Source organism: Dermochelys coriacea, chromosome 3 (assembly GCF_009764565.3).
Source record: "Dermochelys coriacea isolate rDerCor1 chromosome 3, rDerCor1.pri.v4, whole genome shotgun sequence".
NCBI lineage: Eukaryota > Metazoa > Chordata > Testudines > Dermochelyidae > Dermochelys > Dermochelys coriacea.
In genome coordinates this window covers 142691921-142717826 of record NC_050070.1, presented here as the reverse complement: position 1 = coordinate 142717826, position 25906 = coordinate 142691921, and the positions used below count along the sequence as shown (strand labels likewise).

At 41.1% G+C, this 25906-nt stretch overlaps 1 protein-coding gene across 1 annotated transcript in view; it reads right to left on the bottom strand.

Moving 5' to 3' along the window:
• EFCAB2 (EF-hand calcium binding domain 2) overlaps window positions 1–24776 on the bottom strand; it is a 39209-nt gene extending 14433 nt beyond the window's left edge. The window contains exons 1-2 of the mRNA XM_038396621.2: window positions 24632–24776; window positions 5788–5872 (exon numbers count right to left, since the gene is read on the bottom strand). Of these exons, the coding sequence (XP_038252549.1) occupies window positions 5788–5872; window positions 24632–24683 (137 nt within the window). The 5' untranslated portion in view covers window positions 24684–24776. The remainder of the gene's footprint in view (window positions 1–5787; window positions 5873–24631) is intronic.
• Between the last annotated feature and the right edge of the window lie 1130 nt (window positions 24777–25906).

Sequence of the window (25906 nt, the reverse complement as noted above, 5' to 3'; positions counted from 1 at the left end):
ATGCACATGTGCAGTGCCTGTCACAATGGGGTCAGGGCTCCTGGGCACCTAAAGTAATACAAAAAGTATATCAGAATACACAGAAGCAAACAGTTAAAATGAGCACCTAGTAGATAGAAATATCAAAAGGAAAAAGACTAATGTGAAAGCTCTTTCCTAGCCAAGCCAGGAAAGACAACAAGGTGTAAGCTGATTTCCTCATTGGTATTCAAAATGAAAGAGCACACTTTTCTCAAGTTTCAGAGTAGCAGCCGTGTTAGTCTGTATTTGCAAAAAGAAAAGGAGTACTTGTGGCACCTTAGAGACTAACAAATTTATTAGAGCATAAGCTTTCGTGAGCTACAGCTCACTTCATCGGATGCACTTGGTGGAAAAAACAGAGTGTTTTTTCCACCAAATGCATCCGATGAAGTGAGCTGTAGCTCACGAAAGCTTATGCTCTAATACACTTTTCTCAAATACTTCTACAGAAGCAGGAGTAGCTACAAAGGCTATGGCTACTCTACAGAATTTACAGTAGATGTGTATTGCTGAAAAAGTACTGATTTAGGTCATCAGAATATTAAGAAATTTAACAACAAAGACTGTGCAAACAATATAAATAGATGACTTAATTACATAACTTTTTCCCTGTCTCTAGATCAATGAGTAAATCACTAACTAAATCATTTTTAGATGGTTATATCCAATAAATATTGGGTAAATGCGTGAAAAAAAATCCACAATCTTTCATTATTGCCCCTGACCCTACAAACATGCTTAATGTGGTATGTGAAAGTAATGGAAAATACTCACTTAAAGATATGTATGAATGTGTTCCAGCATAAGGGCATGTTTCTTTCAAAATAAAGTATTAAAAATAGACACCCTTGGATTCATGAGAGTATTTTCAAGTACTCCTCACAGATTTTTTTTTTTAAATTGGGTTCATGTCCCCCTGTGTTTTTCTCCTTTCTTTAGGTTGTATAAAAGAAGGCTGGAATGTTTTTTAAAAGGATTTTTCTCTGGTTTTACTTTACAAATATCAGGAATGTCAAGTCTTCTCCTCCCTAGTTTTGCTGTAAGGCTTCTTGAGGGGTGATTCTTCAGAGATGTGTACTGTAAGCCCTCACCCCTTAACTGGAGAGGCTGGGGTGGTGAATCTTTAAAAAAAAAATCCTCTCTCTCTCCAGTGTTTATTGGACATTGACATTAAATGGGGTGGGGAAAAAAGGGTTTTAAAAAGTCTGAAATAAAAATCTCTTCCACTATCAATTTCAGTCTTTCAGCCTCCAGTCTCTTCTGATATCATAATTTCTTTAGCTCTCCAGTCACCCTTAGCTATATTTACACTGGAGAACTGAACTCCTGGTAATTGAATTGATGAGATTCCACTACTGAAGAAAAAGAAAAAAAAAATTCAGTGCATCCACACTAGTGAAAATATGAAAATGAACATGACTGAAAGTTTCAGAGTAGCAGCCGTGTTAGTCTGTATTCGCAAAAAGAAAAGGAGTACTTGTAGCACCTTAGAGACTAACAAATTTGTTTGAGCACAAGCTTTCGTGAGCTACAGCTCACTTCATCAGATGCATGACTGAAAGTGTTAATGATAATAGCCTCTCTCTGAAGTCTCTTCTCTGAAACTCGATCCTGTGTTTAATATATACGTTAAAAGAATGAAAGGTTGCAAAGCCAAGGACTCAAAAGTTAGGAAGTGCCAGAATTAAAGTTAATTTTGTATACCCTTTAGTTGACCACCTTATGAGTATACATTATGATACACTCTTTAATTACCTGATCACATTCCATTTTTTACACAACTCTCCTGTCTCAGTCTGGGCACAAGATGGACAGTGCTCACTGAATGAGGAGCTATTCAATATTTTTTTTTAAATCATCATTGTTCCATGCATGGACCCCATGCCTTATTTACTCCATATTATTCAAATCCTGCTCTGAGGACAGAAGGATTTATTTCTTCATGGACTTTTCAATGGTGCTTATCACTGTAGTATCCGAGTGCTTCACATATATTAATCAATTTATTTTCACAAACACCCCTGTGAAGTGAGAAAGATAATATTATCCCCATTTTACAGAGAGATTAAGGTTAAATGCGTCCACTAATTTTGAGAAATCTAGGGCCCGAGTTTTCACAGTACTTAGCATTATACACCATTTTATATATGCAAAACATAGTTCTCCCCATTAATTTCAGTTGCGAGAGCTCAGAACTTCTGTGAATCAGACCCCAGGTCTCAAGTTCGGCACCAAGAAAAATGAAGATGACACAATTAGTGACCACCTATGCAAAGTTTGGCTTTAGTGATTTGTCCAACATCATTTAGGAACTCTGTGGCAGAGGCAGGGATAAACTAACTCTCCAGGGTGGCAGTCAACTGCCTTAACCATGTGGCCATCCTTTCTTTTCCTGGAATTCCTCACCTCAGTAACTACACACCTTCCAACTTCTGGAACAAATGATTCACGGGTGCTACAGACTCCTTCATTACACAACCCTGGTTCACCCTGTGACATACTGTACCCCATGTTACCTTCTGTACCCATATATCCACCACTATCATATGATTATAATATGTTTTGTACAAAGTATGCCTTGTGAAGTATCATTTGAAACGTCTTAATTTAATGAACCTCATTATTCTGTTTAAATGTGTGCATCATTATATATGAAGTTATAAGACTGTTATATGCTTGTACTGAAACATGTTAAGAGTCTGGGAAACTCCCACTGACTAGCTCTTCAGTAGCAGCAAGAGTACCAACACCCAGCCAGGTGTTAAGTAACCATCACTGGCCATTCACCAGCATGAAGGATGGTCAGCAGCTCATGTACACAATGGAGGTAGCCTAACCCCCATGACAGCATGGATTTTTCCAACACCTGGAGGAGAGTATAAAATAAGGGACAGTGACATCATCAGTTCACCTCTCTCCTCCCCATCTCAACATCTGGAAGCAAGATCATTTGGAAGACAAAGAAGTCTCCTTGAACTGGAGGAAAGGGATGGTCCTAATTAGAAGGCTTTCTAGTTAGTATGAACTGAAAACTGGCCGCAATGTCCAGTAGGGTAAGAAAAACGGATTCAAATCTTGCTTAGCCTGATAAAGTTGAGGATTTAGTATGCAAGTTTACTTTTATTTGTTATGTAACCAACTCCGATCTTTATGCCTATCACTTAAAATCTCTCTCTAGTTGTTAAACTTATTTTGATGTTTAATCTAAACCAGTAAATGTCTCAAGTGCTTGAGAGAGTGAACACATTTCTGGGTGCAAGGTGGGGGCAATTTGCTGGGGTCTCCCTATATTCACCTCATGAGTGGCTTGAGAGCATTCATACAACTTTGGGCATGCCTCCACAGAGCAAAGCCTAAAGGGGCTGCTAGTCACTAGCAGAGCTGAGTAAAAGGCACCCTTAGAGAGAGAATTAAGGAGGCACAGTAATTCCACAGTCCAAATTGTACCTCAGGACATGTCATACATCCCCAAACCAGGTCCATCTTGTACAGTGAACGAAGCACAGGTCCTGTGGGAAAAACAGTGTGTGAACATGTAATTCACGACTATAGCATAATGCATACACACAAGGGAATCAATTTTGGGTTGCACAGGCAACCTTAATTTTGGTATTTCCTAACTTAACTGCTTCATTTACAATCTTAGTATCCTTTTAATGGTTGTGTGTGTGTGTGTAACTTCCTAGGTTTTTAAAAAAGCAAATTAAAAACTTGACATTCCATCTGTGGCTTCATGTTGACATCCAAATGGATCATCATCAAGTTTGGACCTTTAGATCCATAGTGCAGACCTCTGCCACTTGAGCTAATAGAGAAACTAATTACAAGAAAAGGAGTACTTGTGGCACCTTAGAGACTAAAAAAATCATTTGAGCATAAGCTTTCATGAGCTACAGCTCGATAAAGTGAGCTGAAGCTCACAAAAGCTTATGCTCAAATAAATTTGTTAGTCTCTAAGGTGCCACAAGTACTCCTTTTCTTCTTGAGAATATAGACTAACATGGCTGCTACTCTGAAACCTAATTACAAGAGTAAGTTGTCACCCTCTACATGGGCCAGCATTCTAAGAGAAGGAAACATCCTATGCAAGTGGATTTTACAGATATTTACTGACAGCAGAGGAATACTGAGACTTGGCAACCTAGGTGTGACCAAAGACACCCTTGTATTCACACCCTACACACCATTGTAATAATCTTTGTACCAAATATCCCTTGTAAGATATCCAATAACTTGCTGGTCAATAATACCATGGTGACATGTATGTAGTAACATTATATGTTAAGTTATGAATACAACTTGACATGACCGAAGGAAGTTCACCAGACAAGTCTGGGGAGTGGATAAACCTGTTTCCAGAAGACAAAGGATAAACTGACCCCTCTAGTCAGGCATGAAAGGTGATGGTTAATCACCTATCAAGTGGCCATTCTTTGACAACAAGGGGTGTATGAAAAGATCTATTTGCATTTTAGCAAACAGCAGCATGGAACCTCTTTCACCACCAGAGTCCTTGTCTCCATTCTCACAGCAAGAATGAATTTTATCTAGGGGTAACCCTCATGAAAATGCATTTCAGAGTATGACTGAACTATAAAAGTGAGGGGCAAAAACACCCCAAGCTCTCTCCCCCATCCATCTCTTGCCGTTTCCCCTAAAATGAAAAAAGAAATCAGCCCATTTGACTTTGGGAGAGATCCTGGTCACTTGGTCAGCCTTGTTGCTGGGAGCATGTGGTAAGAATTTTATCTTGAACTAATTTTAGTTTGTTGATTGACAGTACTAAAACTTATTTTATTTTTATTTCTCTCGTAACCATTTCTGGTTTAATGCCTTGTAGTTGCACTCACATAACACCCATCTCTTTTTAGTTAAATAAACTTGTTTTATTATGTAATCAAAACTAATCCAGTGTTGTGAACTGTGTGAGTAATGCCATTTGGGATAGTAAACGGTTATATATTGATCCCTTTAGAGGGGCAATGGGCCTAATATATCTGAACTATGCAGGAGAAGGCTGGACAGTGCAGAAAACACGTATTTGGAGGAAAAATTGAGACTGGGAGTGTGTTGGGGTAACCCTGTAAATAGTAACCAAGGCTACTAGAAGCCAGAGTGTAGCTGGTGTTTGCCGACAGGCTGCTGGAGTCAGCACTGGCGGACCAGGGCTCTGGCTATACAGACACTCAGGGTGTGACCTGCATGCTGGTAGGCGGTTTGTGTGCAGCTCAGGTAGGAGCTACAGTAGCAAAGCATTGTGAGATACCCCAGGTTGCAGGGCAAGGGTGACACAGCCCCTCACTGGTCTGGACTGCACCGCAGAATGTCATTCTTGGGTTCCATTTCAGGTTCTGGAGGGATGTGTGCTTCAGTGTGTATAAACCCTTCTGCCCCTCTTCCACCCAAACCTGACATTGTTCCAGTCTGGCCCTCCCTCTCCCCACTCAGTTTGTCATCTAATCTCAGTCTTCCCCTTCCTGGGCTCCTCATCCCAATCTCCTTGCCCAACCAAACCCAATTTCTCCCCAACTCCAGCTCCTTATGCAAGCCTGTTTGCCCTGCCAGCCTACTGCCTCCTAATCCAGTATCAGTCTTAAATTAGTGGGACTACCCACACTAGTCCAGTTAAGCATGTGCATAAATGTTTACAGAATCAAGGTCACTGCACATTATTTCAATTTTGTTTCTTGTTAAAGTGGTTTAGGATTTAGGGCAGTGTTTTGGTCTGCAAAAACATGTCATATTTCTGAGAAAAGATTTTCAAACCTGACATCCACGGTTTTATTGCATTCATGGTCGAACACTTCAAAAGCATCTGTAATCTTTTTCTGAATGTCTGCTATTACGGCTTCTGCAAAACACAAAACGAAAAAAAGTTTCACCAAGCTATTCTAATGAATTCTCTCTAATTTAAGTATCATCTGAAAGAAAGACTCAAATACAGTCTCTACCATAAATGGAACGATTCACTTCTCTGAATTTCCCCTTATTCACCCTAATTTAGGTTTCACATATTCTATTCTACCACCAGGTCTTATGTCTGTCTCTCTTTCCACTCCTTTATTTCTTTAAAGATCTTACTCTTTGCCTCTCTAATCTTACCCTTCTTTGTTTGAGGATCCCTTTCTTTTTTGGGACAGGAGAGATGAAAGGACTCCTCTTTCTCCTTCTACTTTCTTCCTCTGTTCAAAGGGTCCCACATCATAGCCACAATCCCTCCATCTGTTAAGGGAGGGATGCGTTGCCCTCTAGTGCCCTCTTTGCATTGCTCTCAGCAGAGTAGCGGTTCTTCCTGTTGTCCATCGTTTTTCCTCCTCCCCCTTGCAATTTATCTTCCTTATCTCAGTCTCTTTCCATTTTAATTTCTCTCTCTCTCTTTCAGAATTTTTTTCCTTTCTGCATCTACTTATGAGGGGTTTTTTGTTTTGATTTTTTCACTCCCCCACTTTGATCAATTTGGTAACGCCTCTCTGGACCCTCTCCAGAAGTGTGTCTGTTCACACATATGCGCAATTCCCCAAAATGGATGCAATAACTCTACTGGATCTTCATGATGGTATTGTACATAGGTAAAATACTTTATTTCTTTGTGTATATTAATGGTTTTTGATACAACTTACTGTTGTAATTCTCCTCTGTCTTGGTCCTTGTGTATTAATTTATATCTGGGAAAATAGGTGTAAAATGCTATCACAAGTGTCTGAGAGTAGAGAATTCTGATTCGGTAGCATTTATATACATTTTACACCAGTGGTTCTCATCCAAGGTACACGTACCCTAGGTATATGCAGAGGTCTTCCAGGGGGTACAAAAACTCGAGGTATGTGCCTAGTTTTACAACAGGCTACATAAAAAGCACTTGTGAAGTCAGTATAAACAAAAATTTCAAGACTTGTTTATACTGCTCTGAAATTTACATACTGAAATGAATAATATTTACATTCCAATTGATTTTATTTTTACCATAGAATGATGAGAAAGCAAGCAATTTTTCAGCAATAGTGTGCTGTGAAATTTATATTTCTATATCTGATTTTGTAAGCAAATAGTTCAGCGATGTGAAACTTGGGGGCATGCAAGGCAAATCAGACTCCTGAAAGGGGTATAGTAGTCTGTAAAGGTTGAGAGCCACCGTTCTACACAAGTGTAAACAGCTATAAAAGGCAGGAGAGGATCAAGCACTAACATCTTATTTGTCTTTACTGTAACTTATTACCAGTTTGGCTTCTTCCGTTGTCACTACATTACAGTGATGAAGAATTGTATAGTCTGGTCTACAGTGGGAGCCTACAGGTCTGATCAAGAGTACACTAAACGGAATGAAAAGACTCCCATTCAGAGAAATAGGTTTGGATCAGGCTCCAAACACATTACTTTGCATTTGGTGTCTTACACCTTCTCTACACTACAAAACTAGACCACGTAGCAGCACCTTTTGAAAAACTGGCTAAAACCCTGAATGTGGTTTGTACTTGTATCCACTTAAAGCTAAACTGTTTTCATCATTGCTTTCAGCTGTTGTTAAAACCTAGGTGGACCTAATCCTAAGTGGTGCCAAGCACTTAAAGTCTTATTCTCAGCCTACTGAAGTTATTAGAAGTCTTTCCACTGACTTCAATGGCTCTTGGATCAGGCCCCTAGTGAGCACCTGTAATTCCCACCGAACTAAGCCCAGGTCTACACTAACAAGTTAAAATCGACCCAGTTACATCACTCAGGGGTGTGAAAAATCCATACCCCTGAGTAGAGGCACCAACTTTCTAATTTCCCCAGGGATGCTTGACCCCCCCATGGCACCCCAGGCCCTGCCCTCACTCCACCTCTTCCCACCCTCTCCCCGAGCACATCCTGCTCTTACTCCACCTCTTCCTGGCCCTCCCCACAGAACCTCCTGGACACCACTGAACAGCTGATCCTCTGCTAGCAGGAGGAGCTGGGAGGGTGGGGGAAGAGCTGATCAGCAGGGCCCACTGGTGGGTGGGAGGTGCTGGGGGGAGGGACAGAAGCTGATCAGCCGGGCCACCAGTTGGTGCCGAGTACCCACTATTTTTTTTTCCTGTGTATGTTCCAGTGTTGGAGCATCCACGGAGTTAGTGCCTATGTCACTGAGCAACATAGTTAAGCCTACCTAACACTGGGTGTAGACAGCACTAGGACAATCAAAGAATTCTTCTGTTGACCTAGCTACTGGCTCTCAAGGAAGTGGATTAACTACAGCCACAGGAGAACTTGTCCCATCAGTAGAGAGAGTGGCTACATTAAAGTGCTGCTGTAGTGGTTTAAGTGGTTTAAGTTTAATCTCCACGCCAGATTTTAGCATTGAGAGGGAAGAAGATGAAGTAAGAAAGGATACAGCCGTGGGTAGGAGAATGTATATAAGGAGCGAGGGTGGTGTGGATACTAGTCTAATAGGTTATACTGGCTGTAGAATGACTGTGCCTAATAGGGTACAAAATGTGAGTGAGTCCAAACAGCAAAAATTAAGATGTTTGTACACCAATGCGAGGAGTCTAGGTAACAAAATGGAGGAACTAGAGCTACTGGTGCAGGAAGTGAAACCAGATATTATAGGGATAACAGAAACATGGTGGAATAGTAGTCATGACTGGACTACAGGTATTGAAGGGTATGTGCTCTTTAGGAAAGACAGAAACAAAGGTAAAGGGGGTGGAGTAGCATTGTATATCAATGATGAGGTAGAATGTAAAGAAATAAGAAGCGATGCAATGGATAAGACAGAGTCCGTCTGGGCAAAAATTACATTGGGGAAGAAAACTAGTAAAGCCTCTCCTACGATAGTGCTTGGGGTGTGCTATAGACCTCCGGGATCTAATTTAGATATGGATAGAGCCCTTTGTAATGTCTTTAATAAAGTAAATACTAATGGAAACTGCATGATCATGGGAGACTTTAAGTTCCCAGATATAGACTGGAGGACCAGTGCTAGTAATAATAATAGGGCTCAGATTTTCCTAGATGCGATAGCTGATGGATTCCTTCATCAAGTAGTTGCTGAACCGACTAGAGGGGATGCCATTTTAGATTTAATTTTGGTGAGTAGCGAGGACCTCATAGAAGAAATGGTTGTAGGGGACAATCTTGGCTCAAGTGATCATGAGCTAATTCAGTTCAAACTAAATGGAAGGATTAACAAAAATAAATCTGCAACTAGGGTTTTTGATTTCAAAAGGGCTGACTTTCAAAAATTAAGGAAATTAGTTAGGGAAGTGGATTGGACTGAAGAACTTATGGATCTAAAGGTAGAGGAGGCCTGGGATTACTTTAAATCAAAACTGCAGAAGCTATCGGAAGCCTGTATCCCAAGAAAGGGGAAAAAATTCATAGGAAGGAGTTGTAGACCAAGCTGGATGAGCAAGCATCTTAGAGAGGTGATTAAGAAGAAGCAGAAAGCATACAGGGAGTGGAAGATGGGAGAGATCAGCAAGGAAAGCTACCTAATTGAGGTCAGAACATGTAGGGATAAAATGAGACAGACTAAAAGTCGAGTAGAGTTGGACCTTGCAAAGGGAATTAAAACCAATAGTAAAAGGTTCTATAGCCATATAAATAAGAAAACTAAGAAGGAAGAAGTGGGGCCGCTTAACACTGAGGATGGAGTGGAAGTTAAAGATAATCTAGGCATGGCCCAATATCTAAACAAATACTTTGCCTCAGTCTTTAATAAGGCTAAAGAGGATCTTGGGAATAATGGTAGCATGACAAATGGGAAGGAGGATATAGAGGTAGATATTACCATATCGGAGGTAGAAGCGAAACTGAAACAGCTTAATGGGACTAAATCGGGGGGCCCAGATAATCTTCATCCAAGAATATTAAAGGAATTGGCACCTGAAATTGCAAGCCCATTAGCGAGAATTTTTAATGAATCTGTAAACTCAGGAATAGTACCGAATGATTGGAGAATTGCTAATATAGTTCCTATTTTTAAGAAAGGGAAAAAAAGTGATCCGGGTAACTACAGGCCAGTTAGTTTGACATCTGTAGTATGCAAGGTCCTGGAAAAAATTTTGAAGGAGAAATTAGTTAAGGACATTGAAGTCAATGGTAAATGGGACAAAATACAACATCGTTTTACAAAAGGTAGATCATGCCAAACCAACCTAATCTCCTTTTTTGAAAAAGTAACAGATCTTTTAGATAAAGGAAATGCAGTGGATCTAATTTACCTAGATTTCAGTAAGGCATTTGATACCGTGCCACGTGGGGAATTATTAGTTAAATTGGAGAAGATGGGGATCAATATTAACATCAAAAGGTGGATAAGGAATTGGTTAAAGGGGAGACTGCAACGGGTCCTACTGAAAGGCGAACTGTCAGGTTGGAGGGAGGTTACCAGTGGAGTTCCTCAGGGATCGGTTTTGGGACCAATCTTATTTAATCTTTTTATTACTGACCTTGGCACAAAAAGTGTGAGTGTGCTAATAAAGTTTGCAGATGATACAAAGCCGGGAGGTATTGCCAATTCGGAGAAGGATCGGGATATTATACAGGAGGATCTGGATGACCTTGTAAACTGGAGTAATAGTAATAGGATGAAATTTAATAGTGAGAAGTGTAAGGTTATGCATTTAGGGATTAATAACAAGAATTTTAGTTATAAGTTGGGGACGCATCAATTAGAAGTAACGGAAGAGGAGAAGGACCTTGGAGTATTGGTTGATCATAGGATGACTATGAGCTGCCAATGTGATATGGCTGTGAAAAAAGCTAATGCGGTTTTGGGATGCATCAGGAGAGGCATTTCCAGTAGGGATAAGGAGGTTTTAGTACCGTTATACAAGGCACTGGTGAGACCTCACCTAGAATACTGTGTGCAGTTCTGGTCTCCCATGTTTAAAAAGGATGAATTCAAACTGGAGCAGGTACAGAGAAGGGCTACTAGGATGATCCGAGGAATGGAAAACTTGTCTTATGAAAGGAGACTTAAGGAGCTTGGCTTGTTTAGCCTAACTAAAAGAAGGTTGAGGGGAGATATGATTGCTCTCTATAAATATATCAGAGGGATAAATATAGGAGAGGGAGAGGAATTATTTAACCTCAGCACCAATGTGGACACAAGAACAAATGGGTATAAACTGGCCACCAGGAAGTTTAGACTTGAAATCAGACCAAGGTTTTTAACCATCAGAGGAGTGAAGTTTTGGAATAACCTTCCAAGGGAAGCAGTGGGGGCAAAAGATCTATCTGGTTTTAAGATTCTACTTGATAAGTTTATGGAGGAGATGGTATGATGGGATAATGGGATTTTGGTAAGTAATTGATCTTTAAATATTCAGGGTAAATAGGCCAAATCCCCTGAGATGGGATATTAGATGGATGGGATCTGAGTTACTATAGAAAATTCTTTCCTGGGTATCTGGCAGGTGAATCTTGCCCATATGCTCAAGGTTTAGCTGATTGCCATATTTGGGGTCGGGAAGGAATTTTCCTCCAGGGCAGACTGGAGAGGCCCTCGAGGTTTTTCGCCTTCCTCTGTAGCATGGGGCATGGTTGACTTGAGGGAGGCTTCTCTGCTCCTTGAAGTCTTTGAACCATGATTTAAGGACTTCAATAGCTCAGACATGGGTGAGGTTTTTCATAGGAGTGGGTGGGTGAGATTCTGTGGCCTGCGCTGTCCAGGAGGTCGGACTAGATGATCAGAATGGTCCTTCTGACCTTAGTATCTATGAATCTGTAAGTGTAGAAATAGCCCTACTAGGTGTTCAGCTCTTCTCAGGGTCAGGCTATTAAACGCTATACTACTCCTCTAATGTACGCAAATCTTTGTGTATATGGAGGAGCCTTACTATGTGCAGATTAGAAGAGGTATGAGCTAGTCCTCTATTTAAATATTTTCAAAAAATAGATATACATAACAGGTGCCTAAGTAGAACACCAAGGACTTTATTTTGTGCAATATGTATTCAGAATAATGTGAATATACAAACTGGAAAAGGCACAATGTGTAAAAGCACTGGGTAATAATGGCACAAAACAGCAGATATTTTTTATGACTTGAATGAAACCTAGGATCTATAGGGTGTGTGAACATTCCATTGCATGCAACTACTTATCCCCAACAAAGCCACACATTGAAAAAAAAGACATATTACCTCTTATATCATTAAAATGCTTCATATACTTGTCAATTTTTTCATTTTCTCAGGTTCAATTAGTTTTTAAAAGACTTGAGCAACTGGGAAAGAAGATGCCTTAAAATTCATTCATCAAATGTTAAACAAAAGCTATTTATCATCATCTTTGCCAGATTTCCTAATATTTTAGGATTTTTAAACTCATTCCTATGAGAGCTACACAAAGCTCCAGGCACTTCCACTTTTTGAGAATGGTGGGGATAGAGATTCCCAAATTAATTTTCCTAGCTGCTCTCAATCTGGATTTTTCCTCTTTAGAGGATCCATGCTGTTCTCTACAGTGATGAGGCTGTTTAAGCCTACCCCTTAGCAGCGTATCTGTCCTGTTTGTGATATTACTTCTTCAAAGAATTATTGCTGCAGGCAGGGCAGGGAAGAGAAGAAAAACAAACAGATGTGGCTCTGCCTCCATCAGAATAATGAGAACTTTAAAAAGTGGCTCTTAAAAAAAAGAATCACTATATTTTATCATTAGACATACAAGCTTTTTCTTCCTTTCTTTTTTCAAGGCCAATTGCTCTGACAGTCTATGCAATGGAGCCATGGCAATTTCAAAGCCTGTCATTCCTTTTGCAGAACTGAGAAGTCACAGTTTGAAGAAAACAGCATCAGGACGACAGGCAGGCAGGTTGGACCAAGACGAAACAGCCCTCTAAAATGCTAGGTAACAGTAGAAGCTCACAAGAAAAGGTCCAGTCTCAAAGAGCCTGATGAATTTGTTATACAATGTTACCTTCTGAAGTGTTCTTGCTCCACATACGAAATGTTAAATTATGACTGGATTTTCAGAAACACTGGGAGTCCGCAGCTCCTACAGACTTTACTAGGTGATGCAGGTTTCTCAGAACCCTTAAAACTCACAGAATTAATTTCTTTATTTGCTTAAAATACAATATACATTAACTTCTTACACTGGTTATTCACACACATGAATTGGGAAAATAGGATATAAATTATTCAGATGTGTATCTATATTAACAATTAACCTAATGAAGTCACAAGTATAATGTAAATTCATAATTGTAAAGAAATTTCCATACATCTCACCTACTAATTACACTTTGGGTAACCTGCAGAGAATTAAAAGGGCCTCATGCCTCTAGAGAGCAACAACACGAATAGCAATTTAGAAGATTAGTCAATAGTTCATTGTCACATTGTCCATACGTAAAGAGTTACTCCATCTCCTCCTCATAGTTATACCCAACCAAAGTATTATATTTTTCCAATTCTTGATATAATTTGTATTTTCTATTTACAGTCTGTTAGAGATAAATGTAGAAGTAAATATATTTCTGTATCCTGGCAATTTGGTTTAATGAAACATTCAGAGTACATGAAAGCAATGTGAGAGAAGCTGTGGTTGCCACTGGTACCTAGAGGTCTTTTAACCCCCATTTTGTTAATACAGAGTTCAAGTTACCCAGTGATGCCTTGCCCTTCCAGCATGGTAAGTTCATCAACACTCAAATCACAGAAAATCAGGAATTGAAGAGTTAAGGCAATACAAACAAACTTCTGAAACCCAGGAAATACAGAGTTAAGGTACAGATCATCCCCACAGTTCACCCTTAACACTTCCCCCTGGAGCCAGCAACAGCTATTGGGAATGGTTCAGTAAGTGGGTGGCATAATAAGTAGACATAAGAAAGGACTAAGAGAAAGTGCATTGTTTGTGTTGTGTTCCACAGATATACATCAAAGCTGTAACTAGGCACTTTAGCATCCAGGGCAAGCAAGAATATCTGCACCTCATACCAGAGGCGATGCACAGGAGTCATGTGCCCCCCTAGATTTTTTAGTTGCACTCCACCAACCCTGACAGGCTGGGTGGCACGCTGAGGTGGGGGGGGTCCTCTCCATGCCCTCCCCCGCATAGGGCTGGCCTGACCTGCCCGGCATCACCAGCCCAAGCTACTCCTGTGGCTTTGCACCCTGGGCAGCTGCCCCACTCTGGCCGAAATAAAGCTTAAGCAGCTGAAATCAGTTTGGGGAGGATTTAAAGCATAGTTTGAGCCCCAGCTGAGCATAAAAGAAGTTAAAAGAACCAAGTGATTTTGAAAACAGCTGATTTTAGGGAGATAGCATCATAGGAATCCCTTGCTCAAATGATCCCAAATTTGGAGCACAAGCCCTACCCAGTGGCGCTGGAACACTTTTTACAGTGGGGGTGCTGAAAGCCAGTGAAACTGTAAAGCAGGGATCGCAAAGTATTTTTACCTTGTGCCCCCACTTACCATGGGGCTAGCAGCTGGGACTCCGGGTGTGGGGCCAGGAGCAGAGCCCTGCGTAAAACCGTGGGGGCTGCTGCAGATCCCCCAAACTCTAATCCCCACACCAATAACCTTACCCCACATGCCCATGAGGCATAGCATGTTTTGAGACTCTCTCAGTAATCACGTGAATTTTGGTGCTTTTAGAATAGTCATCTTTTAAACAATAAGCAACTCTCAACCTTGACTATAAAGAGATGCCATTGTGCTATAATACTGTACTTTGTAAACTCATTTGGGATGAAGGACAATATATTGCAAAAAAAATATTCTTTAAAGACTACATTGGATTTCATGCAATTACTTTATAAGAAACAAAGTTTTTAGAAGTATGACTTTTGTATACATATGCATCTTAACTACTAGAGCTCTGCTGACAATAGTTGGTCTATGGTAAAACACACATGTTCTGCCTAGCGTACAATCTCAGATTGACCTCTCTGAGGTGCTGGTTTTGGCCCTTCAGAGGAAATCAATGTAAAGCAGGAAAAAAAACAGCAAAAGGATTAAGAATTTTAAAAATTGGTCTTAAAATAAATTTATAAATACCATACCATATTTTTTGCACATGCCTCTGTCAAGCAATGAAGGTCAACTTTTGGTATGTTCAGCTTTTATCTAGGGCCTACTATGGCCTATATTACTACAGCATGCGAGCAACACACAAAGCTCATCATGTGTTATTGCTTATGTATCATCATTTGTTAAGACTGGCTACTAGAAGCCCATGTGCTACATGGCACCCAAGTTTTCTATATGCCTACAACGGAACATTACTCTGCACTTGTACAACATCCCGCAACTGACATATTCAATGCAGTACATTTATCAGTTAATTAATCCTCATAAAAGCCAAATGAATTGGTTGTTTTACAGATATGGAAGCAGAGGGACACAGACACTACAAGGAATAATTTCAAAAGTAGCCTCTAATTTTGGGTGCTGTACTTTAGCTACCCAAGTCAAAATTTCATACATGAGAGCCTAAAGTTAGGCATCTGTCACGGGGCAACGACTCGCCGGTGCAGTGCCTCCGGTTGGTTGTCCTGGGAATTAGCTCTTCCATCCATGAATGCCCTCCGCAGGCCAGTGTCCCTCCCAGACCCCAGTGCCCTTCTAGATTAGGGTTCTGCCCCCTGGTAGCACTCCCTCAGTCTGGGTCTCCCTTCCCAGGGGAACCCCCAACCCCCTATCCCTCCCTTTCCTCAGTGGCTACTGCCAGTCATCATCTAGCCCCCGCTCCCTAGGGCAGACTACAGTCTATGAACCACTCATCAGTGGCAAGGGGGGTTGGACCAGCTGCCTCTGCCTATCTCTAGGCTGCCCCTCTGCAGACCCAGTACCTTTTCACAGGCCTTTAACTAGGCCTACAGCCTGGGGTTTCACTAGACTGAAGCGCCCCAGCTCCTCTAGCCTTTCCTCAGCCCTGCTCCACTCAAGTACCCTGCTCAGCTCCCAGACAGCCAGGTCCTTCTCTCTCTCGAGACAGAGAGTCTGAATCCTTCTGACCCACCGTCCTCTTATAAGGGTCAGCTGGGCCATGATTGCACTGGCTACAGCTGTGGCTGCTTTCCCAATTAGCCCAGCTTTCCTCACTGCAGCCCTCTCCAGGGCTGCTTTATCCCCTTCCGGCAGAAGCAGGGTTACCACCTCTCTACAGCATCTAAATCCACACTGGAGTCCCTAAGTAAGTGGCCTTATTTTTTTTAGAGGTTCTGAGCATCCACCATTACCACTTACTTCATTTTGAATTGTGGGTGTTCACAGTTTCTGGGGGGAAAAAAAAATCAGACCCTAGGTTTTTAAGGCTGGGCATCGAGAATTAGAAACCACTTTTAAAAAATTGATGGAACTTTTCACACAGCAGGTCCATTGTAGTGCTAAACTAACCAGTAGATCAAGCTCATCACATGGACTCCATTTTGCCAAATTTTATTGCAAATGTCATTGAATATATATTTGTACTTCTTAACTGGAGAAAATCTAGGATGTGAAAAAATTAGCATACAAATATGGAATGAAAACCCAAATTCTTCTGAACAGCATATTAACTATGGTTGGAGAAAAGATATTCGTATGAGCGCTGCAAATCCCCTTTAGCTTGTGAATCTGATACCTGGCATTGTTCAGAAGACAAAATATTATTGACAGCTTTCTACAAACCAGCTAATTTCTTGTTGAATTAGTGAGCTAGAGGTAAAGTTAATCTGCAAAATTTCTGCACTTGTATGCATTGTGGAAACAGGAAAATCTCTCTCTCCAAAAAATCCACAATTGCCTTAAAAGTCAGCCATGGCTTTGTCTATAAAAATGACTGCATTTTGTTGTCTACTTCAGTCTCAAATATAAGCTGAACCTTTAAGCTTGAAAGTTTGTGTGTATACAGTCCATAATGAAGTATCAGAGGGGTAGCCATGTTAGTCTGTATCCAAAAAAACAATGAGGAATCCTGTGGCACCTTAGACTATCAGACTTATTTGGGCATAAGCTTTCGTGGGTAAAAAAAAAAACAGTTCTTCAGATGCATGGAGTGAAAATTACAGATACAGGCATAAATATACATTGGCACATGAAGAGAAGGGAGTTACCTTACATGTGGAGAACCAATGTTGAAGGCTAATTCAGTCAGGGTAGATGTGATCCTCTCTGAATAATTGATGAGGAGGTGTCAATACCAAGAGGGGGAAAATTGCTTTTGTAGTGAGCCAGCCACTCCCAGTCCCTATTCAAGCCCAAATTGATGGTATTAAATTTGCAAATGAATTGTAGCTCTGCAGTTTTCTCTTTGAAGTCTGTTTTTGAAGTTTTTTTGTTGAAGGATGGCTACTTTTAAATCTGTTATTGACTGTCCAGGGAGATTGAAGTGTTCTCCTACTGGCTTTTGTATGTTACCATTCCTGATGTCTGATTTGTGTCCATTTATCCTTTTACATAGAGACTGTCCAGTTTGGCCAATGTACAGGGTAGGGGGCACTGCTGGCACATGATAGCAAATATCACATTAGTAGATGTGCAGGTGAATGAGCCCCTGATAGCATAGCTGGGTCCTATGATGGCGGCACTAGCGTAGATATGGGGACACAGAAGGCAACGAGGTTTGTTACAGGGATTGGTTCCTGGGTTAGTGTTTCTATGGTGTGATATGTAGTTGCTGGTGAGTATTTGCTTCAGGTTGGCAGGGGCTGTCTGTAAGCGAGTATTGGCCTGCCTCCCAAGGCCTGTGAGAGCAGGGGGAATCGAGTGGCTGTAATGTGCAAAAATTATCAAAATTAGAAAACATGCAGAAAACTGCATAATCCATTTTAAAGCTGTGATGCAGATCAGCACTTAAGTACATGTGTAATTTAAAGCGCATTAGTACTCCCATTCAGTGGTATTACTTGAAGTTACACATGTACTTAAGTGGTTTGCTGCATCAGGGCCTAACCAGTGTATTGATTCTACATGCCCTGAGAAGACCTAAAGGACACAGGATTAGATCCTGAGATATTTAGGGACTTAATTCCCATTGATTTCAATAAAATTTGGGAACCTAAATACCTTTGAAGTTCTGGGCCACAGTGCTTAAAATTTCAATAGCAGCCAGCAACCTGTCTATTGCTAACTGAGTTCTGGTCTACGCTACACACTTATATTGGTATAACTTTGTCACTCAGGGGTGTGGATTTTATGGGGGGAAAAACAACACACCAGAGCAACGCAAGTTTAGCTGGCATATGTTGGTTGGAGTGCTTCTCCTGCCAACATATAGCTACCACTATTTGTTGGGTGTGGTTTAATTATGTTAACAAGAGAGCTCTCTGCTGTCTCTCCCAAGGCTACACAAGAGATCTTACAGCAGTGCAGCTGCATCAGTACAGATGTGCTGCTGTAAGCTCTCTAGTGTAGACATAGGTAACACACATGTGGAAGGAGTCAGAAGAAGATATGTCACACTAATTCAGGCTACCTGCAATCAGTGTTGCCAGCTCTTGTGATTTTATTGTGAGTTTTGCAATATGTAGTGCTTTTCTTAAAGCCCCATTTCCTGGAATCATGGCATTAAAACAGAAATTCAGATTTCATCTTAGACACTCTGGTAACCTACCCCAGACCTGAAGAGCTCTGTAAAGCTTGAAAGAGCGTCACTTCCACCAACAGAGGTTGGTCAAATAAAAGATATTACCTCACTTACCTTGTATTGCTGATTGAAAAAAGTAGTACATTTCTAGCCTTTCATGTTACAAAAAAAAGCTGGGAAATGGATGCAAGAGTAACCTACAGGGTCAAAATCCAGAAGCAAACTACCACCACCCTAGGTTATTTTAGGCTTAAAAATTGTGATTTTTTTTTTTTTTTAAAAAATCTCATGATTTTGCGATGGGGTCTCACTCATGGTTTCTGAATGTCTTATGTTGGCAATGTTCTGTATTTGATTTTAAATGTAATGTAATCCTATATGTGAAAAGTTAAATTGCAAAATACAGGTAGGGGAATAAAGTTGTCAAGGGTGATTACATATTTCAAACAGTAATCAAACTACCAAAAAAAGCAATTGATAACCATTGGAACAAAGTACTAAGGGAAGTGGTAGATTCTCCATTTCCTGAAGTCTTCAAATAAAGACTGAATGCCTTTCTGGAAGATATGCTTTAGTCAAACTCAAGTTATTGGGCTCAATACAAGTTGTTACTTGGTGAAAATCTATGGCTTCTGTTACGCAAATGATCAGATTAGATGATCTATTGGTCCTTTCTGGCCTTAATATCTATGAATCTTAACTTCACTTCCCTTTCCCCCACGCCCAAGACCATCTTTATTATATCAGAAAGACTGATCAATTATATGACATTCCTATGAAGATATAAGGATGTTCAACACTTGCCTTTTATATGATTACTGGAAGAAAAGAGACCTATTTTCACTAATTCTACATTAGGCTCTAGTAGGGCACCATCTGACATCTTGCTTTCAGGTTCTTGCAACAGCAGCATTAATCTAGGAGATGTTAAAGCTTGGGAGTATTGATATGTTATGTCAAAGTGTAAGGAAGCCATCAGCACACACACAAAAAAACCCACTGAATTAAGCACCATGAGAAGGGAAAGAAGAACAGAATGATAGAAGGGAACATACATATAACAGAAACAGTAAAGAGCAAAAAAGAGCAATAGTAGAACCAGCTGAGTATAAAATACATTTTCAGAATACCATTAGGAAAAAAGTAGCAGTACAATAAAGAAACAAAAGATAATGAGAACAGACATGGAGACTATGGTCCAGATCCTGCAAACATTTAGGCACATGCATAACTTTATTCACACAAGTAGTCCCATTAACTTCAGTGAGACTGTTCCTGTGAATAATTATTTAAGTTAACAGGATGACTTGTGCAAATAAAGTTCAGCATGTGCACAAGAATTGGCAGAATTTGGTCCTATACTGTCTCTTGCTGTGTACATCCATAAAACACAGAATCAGGAACTTAAACTCAGATGAAGGAAAAAAGTTTAAAATAATAGGCCCCAAGGGAAGTACTAACCATGAAAACTAGTAGAAGCCTACAACTAAGAATTTCTGGGAATACCCCAAAGGCTAATTTGGCAATGCAATTAATGTTACTGTGCTCTTTGAACCACACTGTAATTTCTATTTTATAGTGCAGAGCACTGCTTAATTGGTGAAAAACTAAGGCCAAGATTTTAAAAAGTGACTAGTATAACTGGCCAAAACTCAGGAGTTTTGCTTAACAAATTTGCTTTTGTACCAATTTGGAAGTTTTGTTCTGAAGACACCAAGATATGGCATTTCTAAAATAAAATACAACATCGATATTCTTCTCAGTTTTATTGCTGTTATTGAATGAATAGCAGTTGTGAAACTGACAAAAAATGTCAATTTCATTCAGCTGCTTCTTGGCAGGGAGCCAAAGCTTTCAGCTTTGCTATGGTTCCTGTCATGGACCTGGGAGTCCTAGGACTGGCTCCTAGGGTCTGTAGCAGCCCTGCCATGTGGACTTCCTAGTGTTTCAGCAAACATGTTGTCAAATCTGTAATAGATTTGGCAAACCTTCACTTCAGCAAGTCAGCATTTTACAATGAAGCTACATTTTGTCAGGAAGATTTCTATCCAGCTCTAGCAACTAGTGATTTTAGATGCCTCAATTCTGAGAGCCCTAATTGATTCCTACCTAGAGTCTGCAGAAACACTTCATCTGAAAGAGAAGCAAACCATTTCCATTCATCTCAGCATAGGATTAATTCTGAAGACTAATGAGGCAAGTCACTTCACCACACTGTTTCAGCTCATCATTGGTAAAAAGGGCATTATGAGGAATAGCAAATGCACAGTAGCACATCCTCACTTCATGAGCCTCCCCTCATCTTGGATCACAGCATTGCATGGGCTTTTTAAGCTTTAGTATCACCTACTGGGGCTCTCCCTCGGATCTGCAATAGCTTTTCAGCCTGTATCTTCTCCTGTCTCCCCTGCTAGATGTTCTGTGGTTTGGGTCTCCAGCCAAGTCACATAGAAGTCTATACCCCTTCAAGGGTAGCACAAATAAGTCCAAACAAATCAAAATAACAGCTCTTCCACCTCCTCAGGCCTCATGGTAGTTCCCTTGTTAGCTCTACTCAAAGCTTCACTTGCAAGAGCTATCTTGCTTCTGTAGTGTGTATGCACCATCATTTCCTGTTATCTCCCCCCAAAAAATTCTCCATACCAGAGCCTGCTTTCTTCTGCCTAACTGTGCTCCCTCAGTCTACTTATAAGGCATACCTCCGCCTCCTCTGGCCAGGATGCAATTATTTAATTACCCCCGAGGTGCAGAGCAGGACTAAGTTCTTTCCCTTGCCTTGCAGGTGATGGGGGTTAAGCTCCATCACAGCAAGATTTTCACAAATGCTAAAAACAAGTTAGGTCCCTATTGCCTATTGATTTTCAATGAAAGTTGGGCACCTGACTCACTTAGATACATTAGAAAATCCCACTGAATGGCTGAAAATCTCTCTACTTAGATGGGCCCCATTACTGTATTATCTGGGCACCTCAAAATCTTCAATGTATTGATTCTCACAACCCTCTGAAGTAGGAAAGTATTATCTCCATTTCACAGATGGGGAACTGAGGCACAGAGTGACTAAGTGGCTTGCCCAAGATCACACATGAAGTTTAAAAATGCAGGGAACTGCACCTACATCTTCCAAGTCCCAAGCTAGTGCCCTTAACCATTGGACTATCTTTCTCAAACAAGATGATATTATTATTCTTAACTAGTCCTATTAGAAATAACTTTCTGGGCAATGTTCAAAACTTGAGAAAACAAAACTGAACAAAAGGTGCAGGATTTCTTCAATATCACATTGATTTGTCTTCAGAAAAAATATTCTCACTGTGAAAACTGTGCTGAATGAGCATGAATAACATTAGCCACACAATCCACCAGGAACTCTGATCATCCCCTCTGTCTGGTCTTATATTGCCAAAATGGTGCAAAAACCCAATATCCTAATAAATGATGGCCAGAAAGATATGGAGCCAGAAATGTCCTGTTACTTTTAGTTGGCCAGGACACTAGCTAGACCTTTTCCACTCACCTTTCTCTAAGTGGTATTATGGGTCAGTAGCTAGACTTCCTGATTTTTAGTCATGTACCCTGAGTTCTGTTCCCAGTTCTGCCAATGATATGCTGTGTCACTTTGGGCAAAGCTGCTTAGCTGGTCTGTGCCTCAGTTTCCTTACCTGTAAAACAGGAATAATAATCATACAACTCAAAGTGCTTTTACAGAAAAGACTAAGTATGGATGAAAACCACTACATAAGAACTAAGTATTGTTATATTAGAAGATGTGGAACTAGCCACTGTAATTATTTTGAGACTGAATTAATACAACTCACTCTACCAAATTGCCTGAGCCAGAGATCTACCCACAAACTATGCATGCTTCAACATGCAGTAGCTAGTCCGCTGGACCAATGAAAGTACATCACAATACTCTGTATGCTACACTAGCAAATTCCAGTTATTATTAAAAGTCCTGGTCCTTATCTTTAAAGTCCTATGTGTCTAAATGAGGGTCAAGCTACTTCAAAGATCCTCTTCAACTCACCATTGTAGCTGCTTCAACATGAACACTGGCTGATATAACCCAGATTCTGATTTGCTGGTGAATGCTCAGTAAGTAGAAGGCTCTCAGATGTGGAAACTGTTATGAGCAGAAATCAGGATAAAACCAAGTCTTACTACTTTCAGGTCATGATGCAAGACTTCTCCCTTTTGGTAGGCATTCCCCTAAGATTTATGCATAAAGTGGCCCTGACTACAGGACGAAGTGAACTACATAGATTTAACTACTCATTTATTAGCCCCATAACACTGAATTGAGGGAGAAAAAAAAATCAGTTCTTTATTCTGAAGGAAGGTTGATGTTTTTTCTTAATTTATGTATGGTGCCTACATAAAACAGCGATGGGTTCCTTAGAAATACATATAACAATAATTTCCAACTTCTCATCACAACTATTAACAACAAATATTTCTGTAGAACTGCTCTATTGATCATATCGTTTTTCATAATTAACAACAAACATTACATTGTTCACTACTGAAATTTGATTATTTCAAATACAATGTTTAAAGTTTGCAAATTATGAATAACAACTATTATTAGTAGGGCGTGAAGGAAAAATAAGGGTTAAAATAAATACAAATATTGAGAATTATGGGAAATCAAATGTTATTGTTCTTTTATCTTGGGATATAATGAGGTCAGCATTCATGATGTTTGAATATTCTGGTTATAAATCATACTTGTGGTTCATTAAACATAGCCTCTGTTAATGCCTTCTATACTGAAATTCCATGAGCATTATCACTTCATTTAATGTTATCACACTGATGACTTTTTCTTGGCAGTGGTTACTAGCTATATTCGAAAATGAAGTATAACAAATTGTACAGAAAGAGGGAACAGCTGACTGGTTGAAATATCTGATTCCAACTACTTAGATCCTCTGGAAACACAAAGTCAGATCCCAAGAGGGGATTGGTTGTTTGTTCATCCAACGTAGATAAATTAAGTTGCATAGTTTACTGTGTGTATGATAAACCCATTGTTTCATGTTCTCTGTGTGTGTGTGTGTGTGTGTGTGTGTGTGTGTGTGTATATAAATCTCTCGTCTGTTTTTTCCACCAAATGCATCCGATGAAGTGAGCTGTAGCTCACGAAAGCTTATGCTCTAATAAATTTGTTAGTCTCTAAGGTGCCACAAGTACTCCTTTTCTTTATAGTTTACTGTGAGTGCCTTTCTACTGTGGTAAAACAAAACCACTGTCTACTCTCCACGGTCATTAACAATCCCATGACACTTTTTGTAAGGTTTGCCCTAGAGTACTCGGCCAAATGTAATCCCCTTCATCTCGGACAAATACAATTCAGTGGTAGATGAATTATTTTCATCATGTATGGTACTACATATAGTTTGTTAAATCATTTTATGAACTAAGGTGATATATATATATATATATATATATATATATATATATATATATATATATATATATATATATATATATAATATTTATTATGGTAACAAAGCCCTGCAAAGGGCAAGGTTGTTTTTATTTAGCAAACCAGGAGTTTCACAATGCCAAACTGAGCAAGACCATAAATCCAAAAATTAAAACTATCCAGGCGGATTTCATCCTTGGCTCACAGGTGAGCTGATATTGGCTTTTAATTCTGGACTGTGAACTCCCTGAAGTTAGTAATGATAACTGCAAGGTGATGCATCAGGACAGGAACCAAAAGCACAGTGGCCGGATCAAAAGGGGGGAGGGGGAGGGACACTCTTGACCCCCCCCCCCCCCGCAAAGAATGTGAAGAAACAAACCTACCAGGAGGCTCCTTCCATGTGTCGGTCTGGGCAGGTTTGGTCTTCCTGCCTTACCCCATCTCCCCGTGTCCCTGTGCATCTTCCCCCACTGTCCCATCTCCCCGCCCTGCCCATCTCCCAGCGTGTTCCCCCCACCCCCGGCAGTATCTTTACCCCTCCCCCGCCCTACCCCGGCTCAGGCGGGGTCTCTGGGCTTTCCAGGAGCCCGAGGACCGGGGGTGTTTCTAGTGCAGGGGAGGGGAGGGGAGGGGAGGGGCGGGGGCTGAGCCGCTGCCGGGGCCGCTCCCCGCTCCTGCGCTTTCTCACCCGCGGCGGCTCCCTCCTTCTCCTCCGCCATGTCGGCCCCGGCCGTAACCATGGCAACGCGGGGCGCCGGCGGCTCCTGCCAACCCGGCCGCGCCCGCGCGCTCCCAGCTCCCGCCAAACCCCGGCCCGGCCCGGTGCCTGCGCAGCGCCCCCTCCCCCCACCGCCAGGCCAAACCCCGGCCCGGCGCCTGGCAGCGCCTCCGCCTCCCGTCCGCTCTGGGCCTGAGGGGAGGACGCGGAGGCACCGTCGGGGCCCGCTGCTCACAAGACCCGGGGCCCCGGGGCGCCACTGCCCCGCGCTGTCCTCTTGCTGAGCGCAGCCCCTGACTTTGCAGAGCAGCGCGGGGGAACAGGCCAAGGGCGAGGCAGTGACGTGTCCGAGGTCCCAGGGCCCCCGTCTGTCCATCCAGTGGTGCTCAACCAGGGGTACATGTAGCCCCGGGGGTACCCAGAGGTCTTCCAGGGGTCCAGGAACTCATCTAGATATGGATCTAGTTTTACACCTGGCGACAGCAAAAGCCCTCGTGAAGTCAGTACAAACGAAATTTTCACCCAGAGAATGAGTTGTTAATACCGCTCTATATACTAGACACTGAAATGTAAGGACAGTATTTGTGTTTCCAATTGATTTATAATTATAGGGTAAAAATGAGAAAGTAAGCAAGTTTTCAGTAGCAGCCTGCTGTGACACTTCTGAATTTTTGCGTCTCATTTTATACGCAAGTAGTTATTGAGGGAGGTGAAACGTGAGGGTAGGCAGGACACATCAGACTCCTGAAAGGGGTACAGTTGTCTGGAAAGGTTGAGATCCACTGCCTTAACCCATCACACAAACTTTTAGCACAGTTTTGGGGTGCAGTTAAAGGTCCACATACACTGCAAAGCAAAAATAGGTCACTGTTTACATTGCAGTGCGAATGGTTCCATGTCTATGCAGCAAGGCTGGAGGAATCCCCTTTTAGGTCTAAATGCATCCGATGAAGTGAGCTGTAGCTCACGAAAGCTTATGCTCTAATAAATTTGTTAGTCTCTAAGGTGCCACAAGTCCTCCTTTTCTTTTTGCGAATACAGACTAACACGGCTGCTACTCTGAAACCTAGGTCTAATTTAGTAACCACAGCTCCCATTAATTTGAACAATAAATAAACTTGCTTCCCTATGTTTCTCCCTAGCCCCACTCCTTATGACTCTTCACAAACACTGCAACGACAACCAAACAATATAAAAATGAATAAAATATTTTAAAATGGGGGTTCCTTGGAATCTGACCACTGT